At 44.0% G+C, this 23,298-nt stretch overlaps 1 protein-coding gene across 1 annotated transcript in view; it reads left to right on the top strand.

Moving 5' to 3' along the window:
- Positions 1 to 23,298, top strand: part of LOC128702715 (uncharacterized) — a 43,007-nt gene that overhangs the window by 14,555 nt on the left and 5,154 nt on the right. The window contains exons 7-9 of the mRNA XM_070102003.1: positions 887 to 1,044; positions 1,403 to 1,514; positions 2,102 to 22,829. Of these exons, the coding sequence (XP_069958104.1) occupies positions 887 to 1,044; positions 1,403 to 1,514; positions 2,102 to 22,829 (20,998 nt within the window). The remainder of the gene's footprint in view (positions 1 to 886; positions 1,045 to 1,402; positions 1,515 to 2,101; positions 22,830 to 23,298) is intronic.

The following is a 23,298-nucleotide window of genomic DNA, read 5'->3' as shown; positions in this document are numbered from 1 at the left end:
GAGATGTATATCTCTGTATACACCAAGAGGTGTTTATCTCTCATCGTGTATACAATGAGAGGTGTATAGCTGTCAGTGTGTGTAAACACTGACAGCGAAGACTTTAATCCCATTTTAAGAATTAGAGTTTTTTTTGTCTTAATGACCCACGTGATGGATAAATACATGAGTGGGTGTGAGTTGGATCTGACTAGCTTGGGCTACCTGGTCTGGTGCCGTGCTCTTTCCTTAAGTGGAAGTGACCTGACTAGGTGGTCATTGTTCTAGGCCGGGGGAATGGCATGGACCTGTTTCACATGGGTCAGTAGGTCTGTTGCAGTGTTCCTTCTTATGTGTAGTAGATGGACTTAATTGTATCCTCCACTTTAGAATACATAATGCATTTGTATCCTTCACTTCTATTGACTCTTTAACTTACTACATTAGTACCATTGGCCCGGTGGCCCGGTGGCCTGGTGGCTAAAGCTCCCGCTTCACACACGGAGGGCCCGGGTTCGATTCCCGGCGGGTGGAAACATTCCGACACGTTTCCTTACACCTGTTGTGCTGTTCACCTAGCAGCAAATAGGTACCTGGGTGTTAGTCGACTGGTGTGGGTCGCATCCTGGGGGACAAGATTAAGGACCCCAATGGAAATAAGTTCGACAGTCCTCGATGACGCACTGACTTTCTTGGGTTATCCTGGGTGGCTAACCCTCCGGGGTTAAAAATCCGAACGAAATCTTATCTTACCTAAACCAAGTTAAAGAATTTTGATACAAGTGTATTAACCCAGCTAAGTTTCCGTGTGTTGAATGCCAGCTGATATCCCGTGTCTGTCTTATGATGTGCTATTTTGTTCTTATCCCGTGACCTCATGACCTAACCTCTGTCTCCATGCGGTCAGCACAACTCGCCGGGGCGCAAGTGTCAACTGCTGCGACCTCTGCAGGAAAGTGACGCTGAGGCTGAGATTGCTACCCCCGTCAGTACCAGCAGGAGAAGCTCCTTACACAAGGATGACTCATCTATCCTCTCCTACAGAGCCAAGGCCGGAGCACTCAGGTAAACCTCTGGCTCGTCATCCACCTACATCAGACAAAACAAAGACGTAGTATAGTGTAATAAACTGGTTAAGAACTGAAACACAAGTGAAATATTTGTATACTAGGATCCAAAGATGATCTTCGAGTCAGATCAAAATATACAAATGTGTTTTAACCTGTAGTTAATTTTTTTTCTCTAGTTGCTTCTCATTGTTACATCGGTGTGTTTTACGACATTAACTCAAGAAAATAGAATAAGTTATAATACAGAAGTGAAGACCGTAGCAGTCTTCTTGTGGATGGTCTGCCTTCCCTCTATATCTTATTATGAATAAGATCAGCAAATAAAAACCAGTGCAGCATTGTGGTTCCCACAGGTTCGTGAACATCCTGCGTCGCCGTGTAGTACGTCGTGTTGTACACGTCGGAGACGAGGACGTGGTTCTTCAAGGAGACGAGAGCATCGGACGATCCTTCCAGGCTTGTAACGTACGTTTTTTTCTGTTCTTGTTACTATGTAATTAACCAGACACCATACGCAGTTTTAAGAGTAGGTATGATACTGCCCATGACGCCAGGAATTGAATGGGAGGGCTTGCGAGTAGTTTTGAGGCGGGGCGAGGAGCTGAAACTCGACCCCAGTAGGCACACACTGTTATAGGACACACCCTTGCTTAAGGTTATTGCTATATTTAATGACAGTTATATTTGCTTGTCGTATTTATGAATAAGACTGAATAACACAGCTTTGTTATTCACGTCTCGCTGAACACAGCTTAAACCCAGGGCAAGACTGGCTTAGAACTAGCAGGTCTGTGTACTATCAACTGGGTATAAACCGGTGAATTATTTACAGGTTAGGTTAGACATGGTTCGTCAGGGAACAGGACAAGTGTTTCCTGACGCCGGTCTTAGTCATATGATGACCCACAGCTGGGGTTTATGGTCATCTGACCGACGCCTTCCACTGGCTTACCCTTCCACCCCTTTAAAAATTATGGTAGTTATTTACAGTCTTGTCATTATGATTTCGCGAGTCATTTTTTATGGCCATGTAACTGGTGTGGTTCTTGCAGGCGTTCCGCAAGATGAGGACCACTTCGCTGGATAGTCTGGAGGAGGGACAGAGTAGCTGCTTCCTCAGTCCTTCAACCTCCACTTCAGCCTCCAGAAGGAACTCCCAGCATGCGGACGGTAAAGTGCCTTTGTTGCCTGGTATCTTTTCGTGTAAATCTCAAGCTGACATGTTGATGCAGCAGTTGGACTGTATCAGTCATGCCCACAAGGAGGTTATGGGTGAAGAAAAGTCACTGGAGGAGAGAGAGGAGTGTCATCAGGGGTCTCCAGCAGAATCAGTAACGAGAGAAAAGGACCTTAGCACAGGCATCCAGGAATTAACGTTGTCTTCTGATATCTTGACTAATTTGACAGAGGTAAAACATGAAAGTAAAGATGTTTTACGAAGTTCCATCGTAGACGATATTAATTCATCACAAAACACGTCAAATAGATTAGTATATTCTGAAAATAGGCAAGATACTGATAACAAAGCAAAAGATATGTTGAAATTACATCAGAATAAAGATATATATGATGCTGATGAAAACTCGCATGATTTTCAAGAGCAAGATGTGCAAGTCAGGTCTAGGGAAGTAGAAACATTGCAGGGAAGTATACCAAGCATCTCATACAAGGAGACTGAAGAGAACACAGAACTATATGTTCCTAAGGTCGGTGTTGAAAACGACGAGTCTGGAAGAAGAAAGAAAGTCACATTGGACAGCATGGAAGAGGATTCATCCAGACTGCTGGATGAGACGCCCACTGACATCATTAACAGCTGTGACTTTATCATAAAGTACGGTTCAAAGGAGGAGGCTCTTAGAACAGTTGAAATTGCTTCACAAATCATGGCTTCCAACTTAAGCGATGTGTGTGAGCCATCTCTGTCCACGACGGACACCAGATCTGAAGATTTGCCAGTAGAGGAGGCTATGAGGTGTGTCCAGAACGGTGAAGCAGCTAGCGGCGACGTGCTGGAAACTCTCATTAACACTCAAGGCGTCAACTTCAGCGTTTCTCTCACCACTCAGGAAGATACTTACGGGGAAAACAAACACATTTCCGAGCTACTTAAGGATGCTGATGAATCAGAGCCAGTAGCAAAATGTTTCAAAAACGAGGATAATTTTTGTAGCTATAGACGAAGACCTCTGCTTATTCCCGAAGTGGTCATCCATGAGGAGTCCAAAACACCGAAAGCAGAGAGTGAATCAAAGAGTAGATCAAAGTTGGTAGAGTCTGCAGCAATAACTGTGAAGTCCAGAGCCATGGAAGAATCCAGAACGACGATGATGGACAATGAAGCAAAGAGTAGATCAATACTGGCACCAGCTGACCTCGAGGCCACCTCTGACATGGACTATCTTCAAACGATCGACGAGGAAACTGAGCCCAGCTCTGTCAATGATGATAACAGATGTGCATCTGAGCTGGAACTTTGCGAAGAGTTACATGAAGAGAGTGCACATATATCTGATTTGAACACTAAGCTAACTGGATCAAATGTGGAGCTGGGAAAGGTCACATACCCGATGGAATCAAAGACCGGGGTAACCGGAGTCGTTAGTGACATGATGGTTCAGAATAAAATGATCAGCGATTCGTCTATAGAAACAGCGAAATATTGCATGGCTATAAATGAGGATGAACTACCTAAAATTATAGCTGAACCTTACGGGGCCAGTGAAGACTTATCATGCAGCACTGAGAACCTGGTCATGACGTCCAAGGCTCATCTACACACCACTGAGAGCCTGCCGTATACCACTGCAAAAATACAACAGACTAAAAGAGACCAGAGACAGACCACTGAAGAGCTGCTGCTGCAAGCTGCGCAAAAATTAGCCGAGCACAATCATATGTTAGTTCAAGATCAAGACTGTGTAGTGGGTGAGGCCAGTGCATCCCAAAAAAGTTCCAAGGAAAAAGACGAAGTTATGAAGGAATGTTTGTTGCCTAGGAAAGATGAAATGTCTGTATCAGAAGTTGTTGGGGACCACTTGGTGGCAAAAGTCAGTGAAGATCAGCTGCAGGCGGCGACGGACGTCAAGTACCAGCTGGAGGTGACGCTAGACATCAAGGACCAACTGGAGGCAGGGAAAGATGTCAAAGACCAGTTTAAGGCTTTGAGAGGCCAGCCACACAAAGCTGAATTTATTTCCACAGACAAAAGTCTTTGTCTTGGACGGTCACCGACTAAGAAGTCTAGTAACGAGTCACTCGGCCTACCACATGTTAGGCGCTGCAGCTTGGGAACAAACTTTGAAATCAATATGAGAGATGATGACATATCTACTGCGTTCTTGAAGGCATCTGGTCTTTGTGATCACAGCGGCCACATGCAGCACGACCATGCAGCGAACTGCGCGAACTCGCAGTCCTCGTCTAGCCAACCTCCGTCACCGATGTCTGAGGAAGTGGCCCTCATTGCTTCTGCCGAAGTATCTCAAACACCACCAGCCTCACTTGTCATAGACCAGACAACGATCAGTGAACGGGGAATCGACCCTCCATCAACCCTTGAGTTGAGTAACCCAAGCGAGTTCAGCATTTCTCGTGAAGCAATACAATGCAATACAGCTCAAACACAGCTTCTTTTTGAGACGACATTAGAAAATAGAAACTCAAAAGATTATTATTTTGTCCCAGTCGAGATGGCTAGTGAAGAGCCACGAGACACAAAAGGTTTTGATCGTTCAGGGACGAAACGTACCACGCCTGGACCTGTGGCCAGATTCCGTTCTATGTTCGAAACCAGATCCCTGGAAGAAATTTCCTACCTTCAGAAATATGAGACTTCAATTAAGGCAGAAGACAGGAATGGAAATTATGAAAATAAACCATCCCTATTTCCAGACCTCAGAGCCTCACGTTCCAGTATCAAGAATCAGACAGAAAACTTAGGAGATGAAAGGAAACTGATATCAGACATGAAGCCTAAAACTTCGCTCGTTCCACAAACTATGGCTACAATGACAAACCAAAACAAATCTGGTGCGGAAAATGTGGTAAAAGCGACATCTTCCAAAAAGGACGTCATGATTCCAATGATATCCCCAAATATGGATCTCCTGAGCCAATTTAGAATGGACTCACAGTCTGAAGATTCACGAGAATCTGGGGACTCAGAAAGCATTACCTCACACAAAGGCAGAGTAAAAAATTTAGTTAAATTCAATAAACTCTTTAGATCGGTGCAGCCCAAACAGCTGCCACAGAGAAGTGTGTCGCCAACACTGCAGACGCTTCAGAGCAGGAGTGCACTGATTCCCAGAACAAAGTCACTTAATGTGAAACCAGGCATGGACGTCCTCGAGGTAGACCAGAGTGTATCTCGTCTGAGGTCGGTGTTTGAGACCAGCTGTGTGGGCACGCAGAGAGGAGCACCAAACTTCTTGTCACAAAGGGGAAAACAGAGTTCCTTATTGCAGGGAGGAACACCAAGATCCTTTTCACTGAGTGAAGCACAGAGTCCCTTATTGCAGAGAGAAGCACCAGGCTCCTTATCAGAAGACGGAACACCAAGCTCCTTTTCACAGAAAAGAACATTAAGTTCCCTATCACAGAGAGAAACTTCAAGGTCCTTGTCGCAGGAAGGAGCACCAAGCTACATGTCACAGATTGCAAGACAAAGCTCCTCACAGAGAGAACCACCAAGGTCCTCAAAAACAGAAACACAAAGTTCATTATCTCATAAACTAAAGATGTTTATCTTTGAGAGCGAAGACAGAGATCTATTGGTAACTGACCCAACACTTAATTCAGCCGCTGTGGTCAATACAGATTTCTCGACTCAACTGAAAATAGACTCGAGTCCTGCAAGAGAGGAACTGCATTCTTTTGAAATCCTTAATGCTGTGAGTCCTAGTACACAGAAAAGTTCTATGAACAACAACTTACTGTCAGATAGAGATAGAAATTCTAATCTTTTTGATGAGAAAAGCGGCGTATCTGATAATGCTAAATATTTAGTATCGCAAATAGAGGTACATGAGAAGCAGGATGTGGAAGACAGCACGATTATCTTAGACTCATCAGGTGATAAGACAGAACTAGCATCAGATTTCTCAGACGCAGCAGTCAATGAATTTTCTCACTATTCTGCAACGATGCATCCCGGACTCGTGCTAGAAAGTGCTTTACTAACTCCAGGAGAATTTCAATTGCAGAAAAAGTCACAAAAGCTTGTTCAGACTCTGGAGAACATGGAGAGAGAGATCGAAGGCATGCAGAGATCTGTACAGCTTCTCAATAAACACTACCGAGACGTACCGCCAGCCAAAGTAAATAACTCACCCGAAACTGCAAAAGACCCTAATATTAACCTTAAGTTATTCTCAGATGATCAAGAACATAAGATTTTACATGAAACAGAGCCAGAACCAAAGGATGTTGTGCCGAGGGGAAAGGTGCAAAGCTTGGCGCAGCGCTTTAACAGTATAGAAGTGAATGGCTCAACACTGAAGGAAACATCAAATGTTGATACTGTCTTAGTGTTGCCTGAGAACACACAGTCAAAAATGGTCGAGCTTGTTTGTGAGTCAGCTGAAGAACAAGTCTCGGCGTCAGTCCCCCATTCACAACATGGAGCTACAACTTCCGATACTAAGCTTAGAGAGCTACAAATATTGTCTTCAGAAACACATGAAAACACCTTATTCCTCCCCTCTAACATAAACTGCATCAATGAAAATAAAGAACAATTCAATACAGCAGGAAAGAAAGCAAACACAAAGATTAGGTCTCAGAAAACATCATTCACACAGTTTAATGAACTTTTGGAAGAGATGAACGAAGTCAGTGACCAACAACTGGGACTCATCATGCTTGCAGATGAGCTTCAGAAGCAGTATGTGGAGCAGCGTAGAGAAGATCCCTGTAAATCTGCAGAGACTCTTCAGCGGGTAACCCAACCTGGTGATCAACTGAAGGAATCACTCACAACTGTCTCTCACCTTCAGGAAGAGTCAGTTCTACCCATCAGTCAGAGTGGTGAGGTATGGAAAGAACTAGTAAGTTTAAAAGATAACACTAACAGGAAGCCTATCACTTGTCTAAAAAAGCCGGAAAATAATAATAATAATCATTATAACAATCGTGATGATGGTAAGGAAGTTTCCCATCAACATGTTCAAGAGACAGCAGTTTTTGATGAGAGTCAAGAAACAGCACATCTTGACCACCAAGCAGGGAAGTCAGCTGCTCCTGACACTCTCTTGCAACTATCAACGTTGACTGATAAAGAATCACATGCATGTCTAATCAGTTTGAAGGAATCAGGAATCCCTGAACACTTTTTGAAGGACTCAGGTATCCCTCCACTCATTCTGGACGAGTCAACTGCATATGAAAGCATTAATAATAAAGAGTTTAGAATTGTGTCAAAACTCCGGGACGAGACATCCTCATTTTCAAATCAACTAGAAAAATCATTCTTATTTTCTGAGCCCCAAGGCTGTTGTAACAGGACTTCCAGGGAACCCCTGGTATCATCATTAACTGACAGAAGTGCGGTGGAGTGCGGCTTTCAGCGAGATGCTACAGTTAACAGATTGGGAGGGAAATCAGATATACCGGAGAGTGACCTTGTATATGACAATCAATATGATACCACCATTATTAATTGTAATGACACATTGGTGGAGAAAGTCGCCAAAGACTGCAATTCCTATCTTTACCTGAAAGACGAAATTCTTGAGGCTGTAGCTGTGTCTGATCTCCAGAGTAATGGCCAACAAGAACCAGAATCATTATCTGTTTCTTTCTTTGACAAATTAAACGAGTCGAAACCTCAACAAAAACTATGCAATACGTCATCGAATAATCCTGAATATTTTTCAATAAAAAAAAAATTGAATGGGGAGCTCGATAACCAAGCATATATCAGTAATATTACGACACTGGTGGACTATTCTGATGAAGACCTCGTGCCTAGTTATAACCAGAAAATTTCAAGTGTCGACAAACTTCAGGGTTTGATGCTAAAGAAAGACACCATTTCCCAGGGAGTACTTCGTGAGCATTTGATTCCCTTCAGTGGCCTCACTGAAGATGAAGCAGTCTCAGAACAAAGACTCACTCAAACAGAGCACACGAAGATAGACACATCAGAGTCATGTACATCTAGTTTGATTTTAGATGCATCTAAAAACAATTCTAGAGATCCATCAACATGTTTAATTCTCACCAAACTGGATAGGCCTCTTACCAGTTTGAGGACGGCCTCACAGGGCGTGAGTGAGGTAGATTCGAAGAACACCATCGTCAGCCGTGAGTATGAAACGGAAACGAAGTACCTTCAAAACGAACCAGTGTCCTCAGAGCCACGGGTCACAACCATTACCGTACCACAAAAGATTCCAGACTGGGAAGACCCTGTTGCGTTTCTTTCTGACAGTGGTAAAGACCACACACAAGATACGGAAAATGCATATCCTGCAGTATTAGAAAACAAATTATCGATGCCTCCGTCAGCCATTCATCTGGGAGTTGAAGAACAAAGCATAGAAGACTCAGATGAAGATTATTATTTTTTTGGTACAGAAGATACACAGTTTGCTGCCAGGGAAAAGGTAAAGGAACATGAAACATTACACGTTTGTTCGAATATTGAGGAAGCTACAACCTCCTTAACGGAGGAAAATCCCGTTCACCTTGGTTCAGTTGAGAGAACCCTAGGTGATAGTAACGTTATTGTAGGAGACCAGCAGAAGACAGAGGCGCCCACACAAGGTGAACCTACCAGTTGGCCTGACGAGAACAAGACTGGGGTGGAGGCAACTGCAACAGATCTCACCCCTTCAGGAATGGACAAGTCTGAGGAACAAGCCTCTGAAGATTCAGATGACGATTTATCTTTTGGCACCGAAGACTCTGGGGACATTTTCTCTGTGCCTCAGTGGTATATTGATGAACAGTTGGCTGCCAGAGAACAAGATCAAAATTCACTTGAGGGATGGGAAAAAACCACCATGCTGGACAGTGATGAGCTAGTGAGAAAATATGAAACTCAGCAAGCGTTTAGCACCACTGAAAGAGGATCACATGATGCTGCGGAACAACTGGAAGCCAGAGACCACAAACAATCCAAAATGAGTGTATCCTCAAGAATAAGTGACCCAGGCAATGTCAACAGTGTTGCTAGGAAACGTAAAAATCTGACCCGCACACCACAGAACAGCATGGACCAAGATTCGTCAGCTAGCCAAAGGAAAAAATCGTCAATATTGGAGAGCAGGGAACTAACAAGAAGAATATATGAGATTCAGCATTCATTACAGTCTTCGGAACAGACAGAAGATACGAATTTTAAGCAAAAACAACAAGTTTCACATGAAATAAAAACGTCTCGAGCCTCTAGAGTCACTTCGACACCTGAACCAGTTAAATCCGTGTTGGAGACGACATTAGAAACCAAAGAATCCACCCAACTTAGCATGCAAGAAAACAAGGATATCGGTGTGAATGTCGAGCAGTCAGGTCCAGCCGCTAGCCAGGCCACTAGTGGCAACGCTGGTGATAACACTGTCCAAGATAGCAGCTGCGAATCTGATTCAGATGATGATATGCGTGTGGGTCCAATTAAAGGGAGCCAATCCCTGGTTATCCCTGTGTCTCCCAGTAACAAGAAGTCTCCAGCCTCGACCTCTGACAGTGACTCACCCCAGTCCGACTCTGATGTCCCCACTGACGAAGACGATATCGAGGTCCCGTGCAAGACTAAAGCTAAGTACACCAAACCCGCTGGTAGTCGTACCAGCAAACTCCACACTATACAGGAGCTCTCAGAGGACGAGGAAGAGGGGATGCCAGTCAGACCTCCAAGATTCCGTAGACTTTCAAGCGGGAGACTCAAGTTCTTGGAGAGCATGAGAAGTCCTGATTCCCCAAGAGCCGATCAGAGATTCCCTCCCAGTGGAAAGTCAGATCTGTATTTCCAAAACAAGTTTAAAAACGTTAACGGTAAAGAGTTGAACCAGAAAATGAAGGAAGAAAATGAAAATCGCGACCATTGTACAGACAAGCTGGCAGCCATGCTGAGACAGTCATTATCATCAGATAATGTATCTTCATCATCAGAAGACAATTATGATGATGATGATGAGGTTGACGATAAGCCAAAAATTATATACGGGCGTCGCTCTTACACAGGTATTATGTGCAAGGCAGCAACAAATAAAGATTCACCAGTAAAGAAACAAGAAAACCCGAAGACAAATGAACACGAGGCGAAGGTCGGTTCCACCACTGACAATACTAAGAATTTAACAAGTGCAGAACAGTGGGATTCAAGAGACACTCAGACTCTCCAAACTAGAAGTGAATCTGGGACGTTAGAGCAGAAATGCTTCCACGAACTTAAAGCTGAAGTGCCCAGTGTAAACACAGGAGAAAGTAAACATTTAGAAAGTGTGAATATAAATTACGACAGTACAATATGTATGACTGAGGAAAGCAAAAGTCAAAACAAAAATGATAACGAGGAGCACGAGAGTCTTGATAAAAATAAGTTGCAGAGACACAGAAATCCAAAGAGAACTAAGACTGAGAATGATAACCACAAAACTGTGAATGAAAATAACGAGAAACATAGAAGTCCAATCACATATGAGAAAGATAAGCAGAGAAGTTTAAATGAAGATAACAGTGAGAGGAACAAATTTCCAAACAAAAATCTAAATGAGAAACACATTAGATCCGAGAAAAATGAAAATGAGAAACACACTAGTTCTGTGAAAAAGGAGAATGAGAAATGCGCAAGATTCTCCAGAAATAGGATCGACATTTCTGGAACCCCAAACAAACATACTGATGATAAGCATAACTACCAAAGGCTCCTTGAAGAACCAACATTGCAAAAGATGTCATTTCAGACGAGGACTTCGCTACGCTTCCTGGGAGATGTCACTCAAGCCTTTTTTCCACCCATGGAAACTCTTCTCACCCCTAGCTCTTGTGGTCCTGCCACGAGTGGCTCTCCAGCCCACCAGGAATCATTGTGTGCTGATGTTAATGATAAATCCCTGTACCTGATCACACCTCTGGGCCAGCAGAGTGTGTTGACAGAGAAAGCCTTTGCCCCTCCAATGGAGAAGCTCTTGGTATCCGAACCTCAGGCAGCAGTTGGTAAGGCTGAAGAGTGTTTCATGCCAGGCCATGAAATCAATGGAAATGTTGAAGCTCTGGGTTCTGACTTCTCTGCAAAAGACAGTATCTTGCGGCCTCAGGAACGTGAGGTCTGTAATTATATAGATGTTAAAAATACTAAATGGAGTAATTTGTCTGTTTTAACACCACAGATAAATAGTTTTCCAGGTCCTGAGGTTAGCACATGTAATACAATTAGCCATGAGAAGATTTCTTTAGCCTTGTCAGCTGAGGAAGCCCCACGAGTGAAGGACATTCATTTGTTTAACACCAAAATGTTCCACGGAAATGTAAACAAAGGAAATTGCCAGGGAGAAGAAAATATGAACACAATTGGTGATGAAATCAGTGTGGATACATTTCTAACTACAGAAAATACTGATAATGTTGATATGATAGATAATCACTGTAAATATTTAACCCAAAAAGAAATGAATACGATCGAATTTACAGGGTCGATCACCAGTGACTCTGAAATACCCGAAATTGATAACATTGAACACAAAACAAAATTAGGTAAAATTCCAGACCTATTAAGTAGCGATTATATAATCTGTAAGGACCACAAGGCGACTATTAAGAGTAAGGAATTATCAGACGAAGGCACCTTTAAGGACAGACACAGTGACGAGAGTAACTACAACCAAGGAGTAGGATTCATCAAAGAACACTTGACATTTTTTCAGAGTGGCGGACTTCAGGAGCAGGCTTGTTCCCTTGGAGTTATCGATCCAGAAGAGGCGGTTTCAGCAAAAGGTGAGAGTAATAGCAGTGTTAGTGGCGATGCTTCTGCAGGGCTAACTGTAGATCTTAACCTGAATACCAGTATTGTTGTCCCTCATTCCCTCAGCACCAACGCTGCTAACCCACTCGCTGGTGCCCACAAAGACTTGCCAGGTGGCTCCAGTAATTTATTTCAAGAACGTAAGATGTTTCTTTGGTGTTCCAGGAATATACATGCAGAAGAAAATCCAATCCAAAATATCTTTCTAAACAAACTGGTGAAAGCTACTGTTAATGACGTTGATGTAATGTGTGACATTTTCCCAGCCACCAGTGATACGTTCACTGTGACAGCTAGCAGTGACCCGTTCTCTGTGCCCTGTGAAGTGGTATCATGCACAAGTAATCCCTCCAGTGCAGAAACAATGCAAACAGGCGCTTACATCACAGCTAACACGATGCATGAGTCGCAAGAGGTGGAGGGAAGCCTTATTATTGTGGGTGAAGATTGGGGACAGTCGCAAGGAGAAGCCAAGAAGCCAGATGGTGTCAGCTGTCCCACAGTCGTGGCTCAGACACTGTGTGAGGAGTCATTGGTGAGAACTGGTACTGCAAACACGGCAGAAAATTCAACCGAGGATCAGTTCAGCCGAGAATGTACAATTATGAGTTTAGACCAAACGGTTGAAGTATCAGACGCATGCCCTAGTACTGGTGGCGTACTACATGATGGAGGCCACACTTGGGATATGCTGGTGAGCACAGACGCTGCTGGAGATGACTTTCATGAGGTGCCAGTTGGCACAGATACTGCTAGAGACGCCTCTTGTCAGGTGCTGGTGGACGCCGACCCTGTTAAGGACCAGGCACAAGCTATCTTGGGAGACACCGATGAATTGGTGCCTACATCAACACTTGGATGTGAAACAGAAATCACGTGTGACCACTATGATGCATTCTTGACTAAATTTTATGCTCAAGGAAAAGAATGGAGTGAGGACAGCGCAGATATCTTTTTTGATGAAATAAATAAAGAGTCAGAAAATAAAAGAGAAGTGAACGATACTGAAATGAGTAGCGCCTGTGTAGAAGAGTCTGGGGATGTATATTTGCCTGCCAGTGAAGATCAATTCGAAATTTCCAGTGAATCTGTAAATAAAAACGTAAATTACGAAGGACCTTTGGAAGCTTTAAGCTCTTCACGTGCACTGGAAGAGGAAACGGATGTTAATTCTTGTAGTTCAAGAGAATTAGAATCTCCAGAAGCCTTATATCACCATACTTGGTCATACGCTACACATGCACATGATGTTGATGCCAGCCAAACAGAGGATGGTGGAGCAGACAGCAAATGGCGAAGATCACCATCATCATCACCATCATCATCACATTCATCATCATCACAACCGTTCATGGCATTCACACAAGATTCTGAAGAGTCCATCCCTACCGTCGACCTCTTGGGACTCGAACTAGACAGCCCCAGTAAACAAGAGAGAACTAACGTGGAACAATTCTTTGAGCTGGAGTCTCCCGAACACAACTTCTACGATAGTCTTAATGAGCCTGAGAAGGAGGAAGACGATGACAATCAGGATGGTGAAGACATCGCTACATCTAACATTTTCAGCTACTTCGGTGGATCCACCGAACCTCTCATAGAGTCGGACATTCTTGAGTCCACCCACAGCGGCGGGAGCCAACCTCGGGTGCTGGTGAAGGCGACGCCAGCATTCACGGAGGAGGAGCTTGCTGAATGGTACGAAGAAAGCTCAGAAGAAGAGCACACAACCAGTGAGACTATCACCAACGAACAGCCTCCTACTCAGATATTCACCACGTGTAACGGCATCACAAAACATACTCAGTTTGTTCAAGAGCTCAGCATTATTAATGAGTCTTCGGAGGATAGAGAGTCGGGAGACTCACTCTTTAGCTTTGACTCGACACAGATATTTGACTCAAAACATAAACAGACTTTTGACTCAGAAACTAATCATGTTTTAACCTCAGAGACTACACACATGTTTAATTTAGAGCCTACGCAAGAGTTCAGCTTTGACTCAACACAGATGTTTACCTCAGAATCTACACAAATGTTTGAGTCAGAACCTACGCAAAATTTGGATTCGAAACCTACAGAAAAATTAGACTTAGAACCTATACAAGAAAAAGACTTAGAACCTACACGAGAAATAGAACCTACACAAGAAATAGACTTAGAATCCACACGAAAAATAGACTTTGAGCCTACACAAGAAATAGAACCTACACGAAAAATAGGCTTTGAGCCTACACAAGAATTTGACTGTAAATCTACAGAAATTCCTGACTCGGAGCTTATAGAAGCAGATACAGATAGACACACTGGGGCAGAATTGGAAGACAAAACAATCCATTTTCCTGAAGCCAAGCAAGGTGGTGATCCACTTAGTAGCAACGAGACAGTTGAAACATATGGTGGTGGCGCCACCGTCCAGCCAGCATCGTCAGGGAAGGAAGCCAATCATCATCATGAAGATGTACAAGGGGAAAAACAGAAAGAAGGCAGCAAAGAAGAAATTGCTAAAACCACTGAAATGTATGATAAAAGCCCACAAGAATGGATCTATCCAGTGAAGCCACAAGAAAATGCTGAAGACACAAATTCTGCCAGGAGTTGTACAGATGCAGACTCTGTGAAACTAATAAGAAATAAAACACGGGGAACGCGTGTGTCTGGCCACTCATCATACAGTTCCAGCGTGGAGTGTTTAGAGACCAGAGTAGAGGAGCAACAGGATGAAGCATCACCTGGTGATGAGGATCTGGTAAGTGATACGAAGGGAGACCTTTCTGACGAAGTTCTCAACGTCCTTGCAAGGGACCTTGGCGAGTATGCAGGGAAAAGGGAAAATGTTAAAAGTGAAGTGCAGGAAAACGACCTGGACATATTTACTCCCCAAGAAGTGAAAATTAACAATGAAAATAAGAAGAGTTCTTCAAGTCCTGCTGAAGGAGTGCGAGGTAGTAATTCTGCAGCGGTGACAGCTAAGGAGGAGCTGTATGGTACTGTGTCTCCCGAGGGAAGTGAATCTCACTATGATAAAGAAAGTACGCTTTCAGAAATATCGTCTGATATCTTTGAGAGTGTCTATGACTTGGGTCTTCCCGTTGACCCAGTTTTAGTGCACAAATTAAGTGCATTAGAATCTGAAGAATATAAGTCCCTCGAACAAGAAGGAGAGCATGTGGAGACCACTCATGTGTCCACTCACATTAACCCCAGTGACACGAGTCCGCCGGTCGAAGACCTCAAATGTGACACTGAAAATCACGACAGTTTGCTGTCTATGGAGCATGTCACTGATGTCTTGGATGAATTTCAGCAGGTATTAGGCGAGGAAGGTTCCATTTCTTCCTCGTCCGTAGAAGATTTACGACATAATATCGTTGTCCAATCTGGTTCTTCAGGTCGTGACAATGCCACTGGACGTCGCATATCTGAAGGTCCAGAATCTCATACTGCTGTGGCCAAGCTAACGCAACATAAGGATATTTTCTTTGGGAATGAGCAAAATACTGAGTTTTCTAGCCATTCAGAATCTTCTCAAGAGGAAATCACGGCTAGCTCCTCGCACTCTTCCCGCAAGACAAAAGGTAAAGTTTCTCATCATTCTCAGCTTCACCAGGAGGAACACTCAGATTTTTCTAGCTCCTCGCACTCTCTCTTCAAAGAAAAATGCGATATTTCTAAAAATTTACGGTCTCACGAGGAGGAAAATACAGATGTAGCTATTCCTCCAGACTCTCCCAGCAAGGTAAACTGTGATGCGTCTTGTCCTCCAGACTCTCCCAGCAAGGTAAACTGTGATGCGTCTTGTCCTCCAGACTCTCCCAGCAAGGTAAACTGTGATGCGTCTTGTCCTCCAGACTCTCCCAGCAAGGTAAACTGTGATGCGTCTTGTCCTCCAGACTCTCCCAGCAAGGTAAACTGTGACGTGTCTTGTCCTCCAGACTCTCCCAGCAAGGTAAACTGTGATGCGTCTTGTCCTCCAGACTCTCCCAGCAAGGTAAACTGTGATGCGTCTTGTCCTCCACAATCTCATATAGAGGAAAACTCTTATATTTCTGTCTCTTCACAGTCGCACCGGAAGGAAAATTCTGATGTCTCTTGCCATTTGCACTCTCAGCTGGAGGATAAATCTGACTTTTCTTATTCACAGTCTCGCAGGTCTAACAACAAGAGATTATCTAATGCTTCTAGCTCCTCACAGTCTCACAGTAAGGGAAAATCTGATGTTTCTAGCCCCTCACAGTCTCACAGCAAGGGAAAATCTGACGTTTGTAGCCCTTCACATACTCACAGTAAGGGAAAATCTGATATTTCAAGTCGTTCAGAGTCTCGCCGTAGCTTAATGGAAGAGATACATGAGTTTAGAATTTACTCTAGTGGCGACAGCTCCATCGATGACAACTGTCAACAGATAAACTCTCATTACCAGCGAAGCAGATCTCAGCCAGTTACACAGACCCCCTTTGATCTTGTGACTTCCAGGAGACAGTTCCAGGGTCACGTATTGACTGGAAACGAAGCTGTTGAGGCACGAATTTCTAGGAGTTCAGGACACGCAGATGTCAGCAGCCAGTCGAGCGACCTAACAAAAAATGGCAGCTTAACCAAGGAGGAGGAGAACGTGTTGAATGTGAGGAAAATGTTAATATGTGAAGAAGCTGGTGTGATGGACTCTCCCCAGAAGCAAAAAGCTCTCTTACGTCAGGTTGGGAGGATGAAAGCTATAAGACCGGGTTTGTTGTCCCACACTGACGAAACTTGGAATCAGTGCGTCAACATGGAAGCCAGCCAGGCTAATGATAATCCTCCTCACCATGACACTGAAGTAGACAACGTTCTAATCACGAGGAAGATTTTGCGGCACTCTGATGCCAACGATGAGAGTTTTCTAAAGAGCGAAACATCAACGCAGAAAAGTAAAAAGCAAGAACAAAACCCCCCACAGCTAGAAATGATATTTCCAGGAAAATATGGAAATGACCACAAAATGGATTTATATACCAAAACTCCGTTGAGTCAAGTACCTGGAAAATATGAAACATGTGCAAGTGTATCAACTAAGACCTTGACAATGGACGAAACCACAGTTTCAACTAAGGCGAGTGGTAATAAGCAGAACTCGGCAGATCGGAGCTCAAGAGACAAGGATGAGGATAACCTCGAGAGCGATGAAGGTTTTGAACAAGTGCCAAGATTCGAACGAGTACCAAGTTTCAAGAATATAGAGAAAGGCTTGGTAAAGAGTGGGAAGGAACTGTGGGAAAGAAAATACTCAGAAGTAGCACTTGCGAAGGATGTGCGGCATAAGAACACACACAGCAGTAAATACCGTACAAATGCTGAGCAAATGCCGCAAAAGAAAATGATAAAAGTAGGAAAGGATACTTCTGATTCAAAAGACAAACACGGGCAGAAAAGTAAGAAGGAAAAAAATAAATCAGTTGGAGGGAGGGAGGAACCCCACGAGTGCCAGGAGTCCCAGTCATCCTTGGACGACTGTGCTCCTGTGGATCGTCGCCCCAGCATCAAGATGATTGCCAAGGGTATCGTGCAGAAGAGGAAGAGCCAGTGGGAGGGAAAGATTCCCATTATGGAGGAAGGTGAGTTAGAAGTAAGCACACCGTCCAGTGAAGAGGTGTCAAAGGCAGATGACATCATTCAGCACTTCCCTCAAGATAGTACACGTAAAGGCAGTTCGTGCGAACACAGGCAGCGTAAAGGAACCCCAAAATTTAAGCCAGCAGTCGGTTACCAGCTGAGTGTAAGAATAAAAGATGGAACAGTAGTGGGCACTAAACTTTTGTGGGAGGCGAGGGAAGAAGCCATGAAACAAGAAATAGAAGCTGAGTGGGCTCGTATACACGCTGCCAGACACGCTGATGACACACAAGTCCGCAGTGATAGACATCAGGTGGAAGGAATTTCGCAGAGTGACTCCCTAGAGAGCTCAGTCGACGAAGAACCACTGGAGGTCGAGCCTTCTCAGTCATCTGAACGGGTACATACCAGGGAAGTAGTTCGATACGACGAGCCTCTTACTGAGCCCTGCATTGAGGAGGGTCTGGTGAGCACTACACGGCAGGTATGGCTCAGTTTAGCGTCGTCTGAATGTATGAAGACTGAACGGATCTTAAAGAGCAAGGTGAGAGCACAGAAAAACAAAAAGGGACCTAAACTTCGTGAGTCAAAGAAAGATTCATCCGGTAAACTTTCGGTTAGTAGACAGCCAAGTTTCACAATTCCTGAAGGTGCTGTCATGGAGGAGAAGAAGAGATGGGAGTCAACAAAGATACAGTTACAAAACGATCACGAAGACTATACGGAGTGGAAAAAATCGAAGCTTCCCTTGAGGAATATCCACATAACTGCAGCATCATTTTTACCCCGTGAACAGAGCCCTTCAGCCCTTACTTCCGAAGAGAAAGACATATCTCAAGAGACTGATGGCTTACAAAATGAAGAAAACAACAAAAATGTAACTGAACGAATACCTAGCATCGAGGAAATCCAAAAGGGAACGGTGTTGGCAGGAAAGAAAATGTGGGAAGACGGAGACTCGAATTTGAAAAGTATAGCAAGTTTCAGTTGCAATGTATCACATGTCAAAGCAATTAAAGAACAAGTAAGAGAAGACAAATCTGAAGACGCCGAGACTGTCGAGAGGATTTCTAGCCTTGAAATGATCGAGAAGGGAAAAGTAAAGTGTGGGAGAGACTTGTGGGAATGGAAACAGGCACAAGACACCCGTTTCAAAATAAAACATCCCGTTGATGTTGCCAATGTTGGGAAGACTCTGTATAAAAGAGAGATTGCCAAACTGCTGCCTTCACCAGTTTCTGTTTGTAGTGTTCCAGCTTTTGTTCCTCACCACATGGAACACCTACAAAAGTCTGGGAATCAGCCTAGCGTGAAAGTCCAAGACAGATACGCTGTAGATGTTACGAAGAACCTGAGGGAGGTGAGGCAGCAACAGGTGGGTAGTGAGAAGCTATCTGGTACCTGCACCACGAACGACCAGTCGCGCAATGAGCTGCGCGACACAAAGGAACCCGTGCACTCTGATCAGGACGAGGATGAAGTGAACTTCTCAGGTTCACTCTTCACCAGAAGTTCAAGCTGTAAAACTCAGGAAGGAATGACCAGAAAAGAAAAGAAAAAATGGGAAGAAATGAAAAGTTCCGAAGATGAATACAAGCAGCGGATGAAAACAAATGATTACAGATGTATTAAGAGTCAGATGATGTTGGCAGATGAGGCAGTTGCCCCATCCAGAAGTGATCCCACTCGGGATGAAGCAAGAACTATACTCGCAGACTGTAGAAACAACGAATTAGGTGACACTGCGTCTGCTGCTTTTCAGCCTGAGAGTATCGTAAGTGTGTCGAGGAGAGAAAGGGAGAAGAGAGAGCATCGGGATCTAGCGGCGATCCACCGGATATCACACACGAGCAGCACAGATAAAGAGTGTGAGAATGGGGATGATGAGGATCTCTCAGTGACACAGGAGGTTATCCTTGAGAAGTTAAAACTTCGTGAGCTGCAGTTTTGTTCGATAGATGCAGTGTATGGCAGTGAAACACCCAGCCTCCCTGAATCTTTTGTCTCTGAGGACGAAGCTTCAGAAGAACCTAATAAGCTGAGAACTAGCAGCTTCTCGATCTGTGAAGGCACTGTGCAGCTGGGTCGAAAAGTATGGGAGGAGAATACATCGACTTCTGAGAACATCTCGCAGTTTGAGTTAAATCATAAACTTACTTTTTCCTCTGATGATATAAAAGTTGCAGAAGTAGAAATGCTGGACAGAGAAGGAAAAAGTAGCCCAGATAAAGAACTTGGCAAAATAGTTGGTGGTGATGAGGAACTTACTGCCATGTTAAACAACAGGAGGAAGGGAAATGGGGATACAGAAATAGAGGAAACTGCTAGTCCTGAAACTTTCACGAGGACTTCGAACGTTGAGATCGAGTCTGGGAGGATGAGCAACACTCAACACCAGCGACACCAGGCATACTTCCAAGCTAAAAACAAGTCCGACCCAACAGAGGCCATCAAATATTACCAAGAAAATTCAACTGAAGATTGTGTAGCTACAGGAGACAAAGCCAGGATTACGAATGCATTTGCTGAGCTCCAAAGCTCAGAAATTAATTGCACTCTTAACTATAACAAAAAAGCTTTTCACAACACTATGCTTTCGGTAAACAAGTCTGATTGTGATGGGAGTCTCCCTGAAGCTAGAGACTCCATGCTTACAGATTTTTTTGTTATGGCAAAGTCAAGACAAGAGAAAAAAAATAATGAAAGTAAAGGAAGGGGTAATGAGGAAGAGGAAATTGTAAAATGCTACAGTGAATTCCCGCTAAAAGCTAGTGAGATAGCTTCAGATGCTATCAGTTCTTCATCTGGAATACTTGATGAATTTCCCAAAGAGACATCACCTGATGAAGGTCATATTTTATCATATAATAAAGTACCAGAAATGTCATCAACTAGTAAAATTTCTGAGAAACCATCAGGTGCTGATGCTCCTGATATGTTTTCCCCTGAATTGTACGAAAAAGCCCCTGAAGTATCTTTCCCAAAAAATCCTAAATTTGCCCCCTCTCAGAGGAGGCATGAAAGCTTCGAAGTGTGGGTCGATGCCTCTGAAGAGTTCGACCTTAAGTTTCCTGATGTTCCAGGTCGTTACGTGGCTGGATCGATCACAGCCTCGACTACCTGCCTGCCGTCGACCACCCTAGTGGCACAAAAAAAGGACTACTGGGATAGTGTCGTCAGCAAGCAGGAAAACGCGGAGGTGATGATAAAGAACACATCTCTGGCAGAATCAACGATGAGTAACGAGAATCGAGAGAGGTGGGAGAGCCCTTTAATCAGTGAAGAACAAAGTGATGGAGTACCACATAGGAAGTCAGAAGAGGCTTTACTGTTGCTCGAGTCTTCACACCCGCCGCCGTCTAGAAAGGCCGACGCTCACTACGAGCCAAAAAGATCCACTACCTCCAACAGTGCACCTTCTAAGGACATGGTCTCTCAGAAGAAAATATTTTGGGATCAGCTATTGCTAAAGAATGAAGCAAGAGAAACGGTTAAGAGAAACAAAAGTCATACTCGCTCAAAGAGCACCTCTGGAGCTTTCTGGAAGCCTGAAAAGAAAGACAAAGAATTTAGAGACAGTACCGTAGATTCCAACCCTAAGTCGTCACAATCCATTGTCTTAATCAAAGGTTTCAATGCCGAGGCTGAGATGAATGTTCCAAGTTTTGGGCAGGACGAGCCCTTAAAGAATTTGGTGTCGCAAAAGAAATGTTTCTGGGATGACTTCATTATCCAGAAACAACAGGAGCTAAAAGTGAACAAAATGAGTGGAATGCAAAACACTGTGTTTCATAGACGACCCATGGCTGAGGAAGGAAAGGACACATTTGTCGGGAAGGAGGAGATCCTAGCAAATGAATCTTACCCGGAAATTGTGGAAACGAAAACTCCTCTAGGGCGCAAGCTAAGCATCAAGATAAAGAAAGGAACTGTGAAAATCACTCAGCAGAGGTTTGACTTGCAGCAACAGGAAGACGGCTATGCTAACTGGAAGAAAACCAAAGCTCAGAAGCGAAGAAAATCTGATTCTCAAAGTAAGGATTTTACCGAAGAATCTAGTAATGAGCTTGATGGCCGTCCTGCTGATGCTTCTCACAATGGAACCAGCAGAAGACACGAAGCTAATAGAGACACGGAGGACACTAAATCTGTAGCGCAAGCTACAAGGTCTTTTGGATATGTTAAAAAATCTAAAGTGCTTAAGAAATGCCAGTCTTCTTCCGAGAGACATATAGGTGGAGACTCAACTGAAGAGGAAGCATATACTCCTAAAAGAGTTCGCAGGAAGATAAGCGTGAAGATCCAGAGAGGGTTGGTACAAAAGTGCAAGACTAGGTGGGAAGCGACGCCAATGAAGACCGGATACTGGACGTGGAAACGACAACGCACGGCATCAACATCACCAATCCATCGCAAATTTCCTAACTCTTCAAGCACAGTTAAATTTCCCAGTCGGTGGCAGGGAACATCATCATCACATGGAAAAGATATAGGGCTATTGGTGCCTAAGAAAGACCTGCTGGAGTACTCGAGGTATCAAGTGCCATCTCCCCATATGGAACCTAATCGCTCCATCACTCCCGACGAAACACAACAGTACCTCAGCGGGATTAAGGGCAAAGTGGCTCAGCAAAGGAAGAGGTTTGACAGTCTGGGGAGCGTCATAAGTACAGAGAGCGTCGACAGTCAGGACAGTGTGGACTGCAAATCAGAGTCTGGTGACGATCACACGCCGGTAATTTTAGATGATGAATACATTAGTTCTGTCGTCGGGAAAGTGAGTCGGCAGAGGAGTATGTGGGAAGCTAAAGTTCATAAAACAAAAGAGGAAGAAACTGAACAAAGATCAATATTACAAGGAAGTGCTAAAAAGTCCACAGGAAAAAACTCCCCCGATGTTTTCCTAGATGTCGGCTCAGGAGAAAATAAACTGAACTGCCTTTCTCCTGTAGAAGTAGGAGCTTCGCGAGTCTCAGATACCCTACTGTACATCCTCCATAACACAGTCGAAGGGGACTTGCTCCTTCAGACATACAACGACCGCTGCAGGAGCCTTGAGGATGCTGCAGCAGCTTCGAGTGAGGTCGACACCAAGTTGGGTACTGCAGAAGATCAAGTGTGTTCGGAGTGTGAGGTGTCGGGTGAGGACCAACAACTTACCAGAGGCAGTAATACCAAGAACAAGCCCCATCTCAGCCTGAAGGGAACCCAGAGCCTCGGTGAGTACTTCCTTCACTGCTAATCCCTTCACCATTAGTCCTTCACCTGACCCTCACTCCACCCTCACATATAACTTGCCTGAATGCTTCAAGCTTGCATATATACGCTGAGAGAGATATACTTCTCTGTGTACATATCCTGTGTATGTTGTACATCAAGCGGAGAGACTTTTAGCAAGACTGAATGTTTTTGTGAAGTGTGGGAGACAATACCTTCATCTACTCCACTTATAGACCTACAAACATGTCGCTTTTTAACAGTTGTCTTTATTGCAATTATTTAGTGTCGTATTCCCTTATGTTTCACGCTAACTAAATGTATAACTCAGCTGTATTAGATGTTAAAGTACATTGTTTAGGTATTTACTTCGTAGACATAACTCACAGAACGGAGGGTTTGACCCATGGCAAGCCAGTACTACAACTAGGAAGCCAGTGCATTATCTACTGCACCATGCTAGTTTTACGA

Source organism: Cherax quadricarinatus, chromosome 79, assembly GCF_038502225.1.
Source record: "Cherax quadricarinatus isolate ZL_2023a chromosome 79, ASM3850222v1, whole genome shotgun sequence".
Classification (NCBI taxonomy): Eukaryota; Metazoa; Arthropoda; class Malacostraca; order Decapoda; family Parastacidae; genus Cherax; species Cherax quadricarinatus.
Note: the sequence above shows the minus strand (reverse complement) of the source record. Positions and strands in the feature narration are given on the sequence as shown.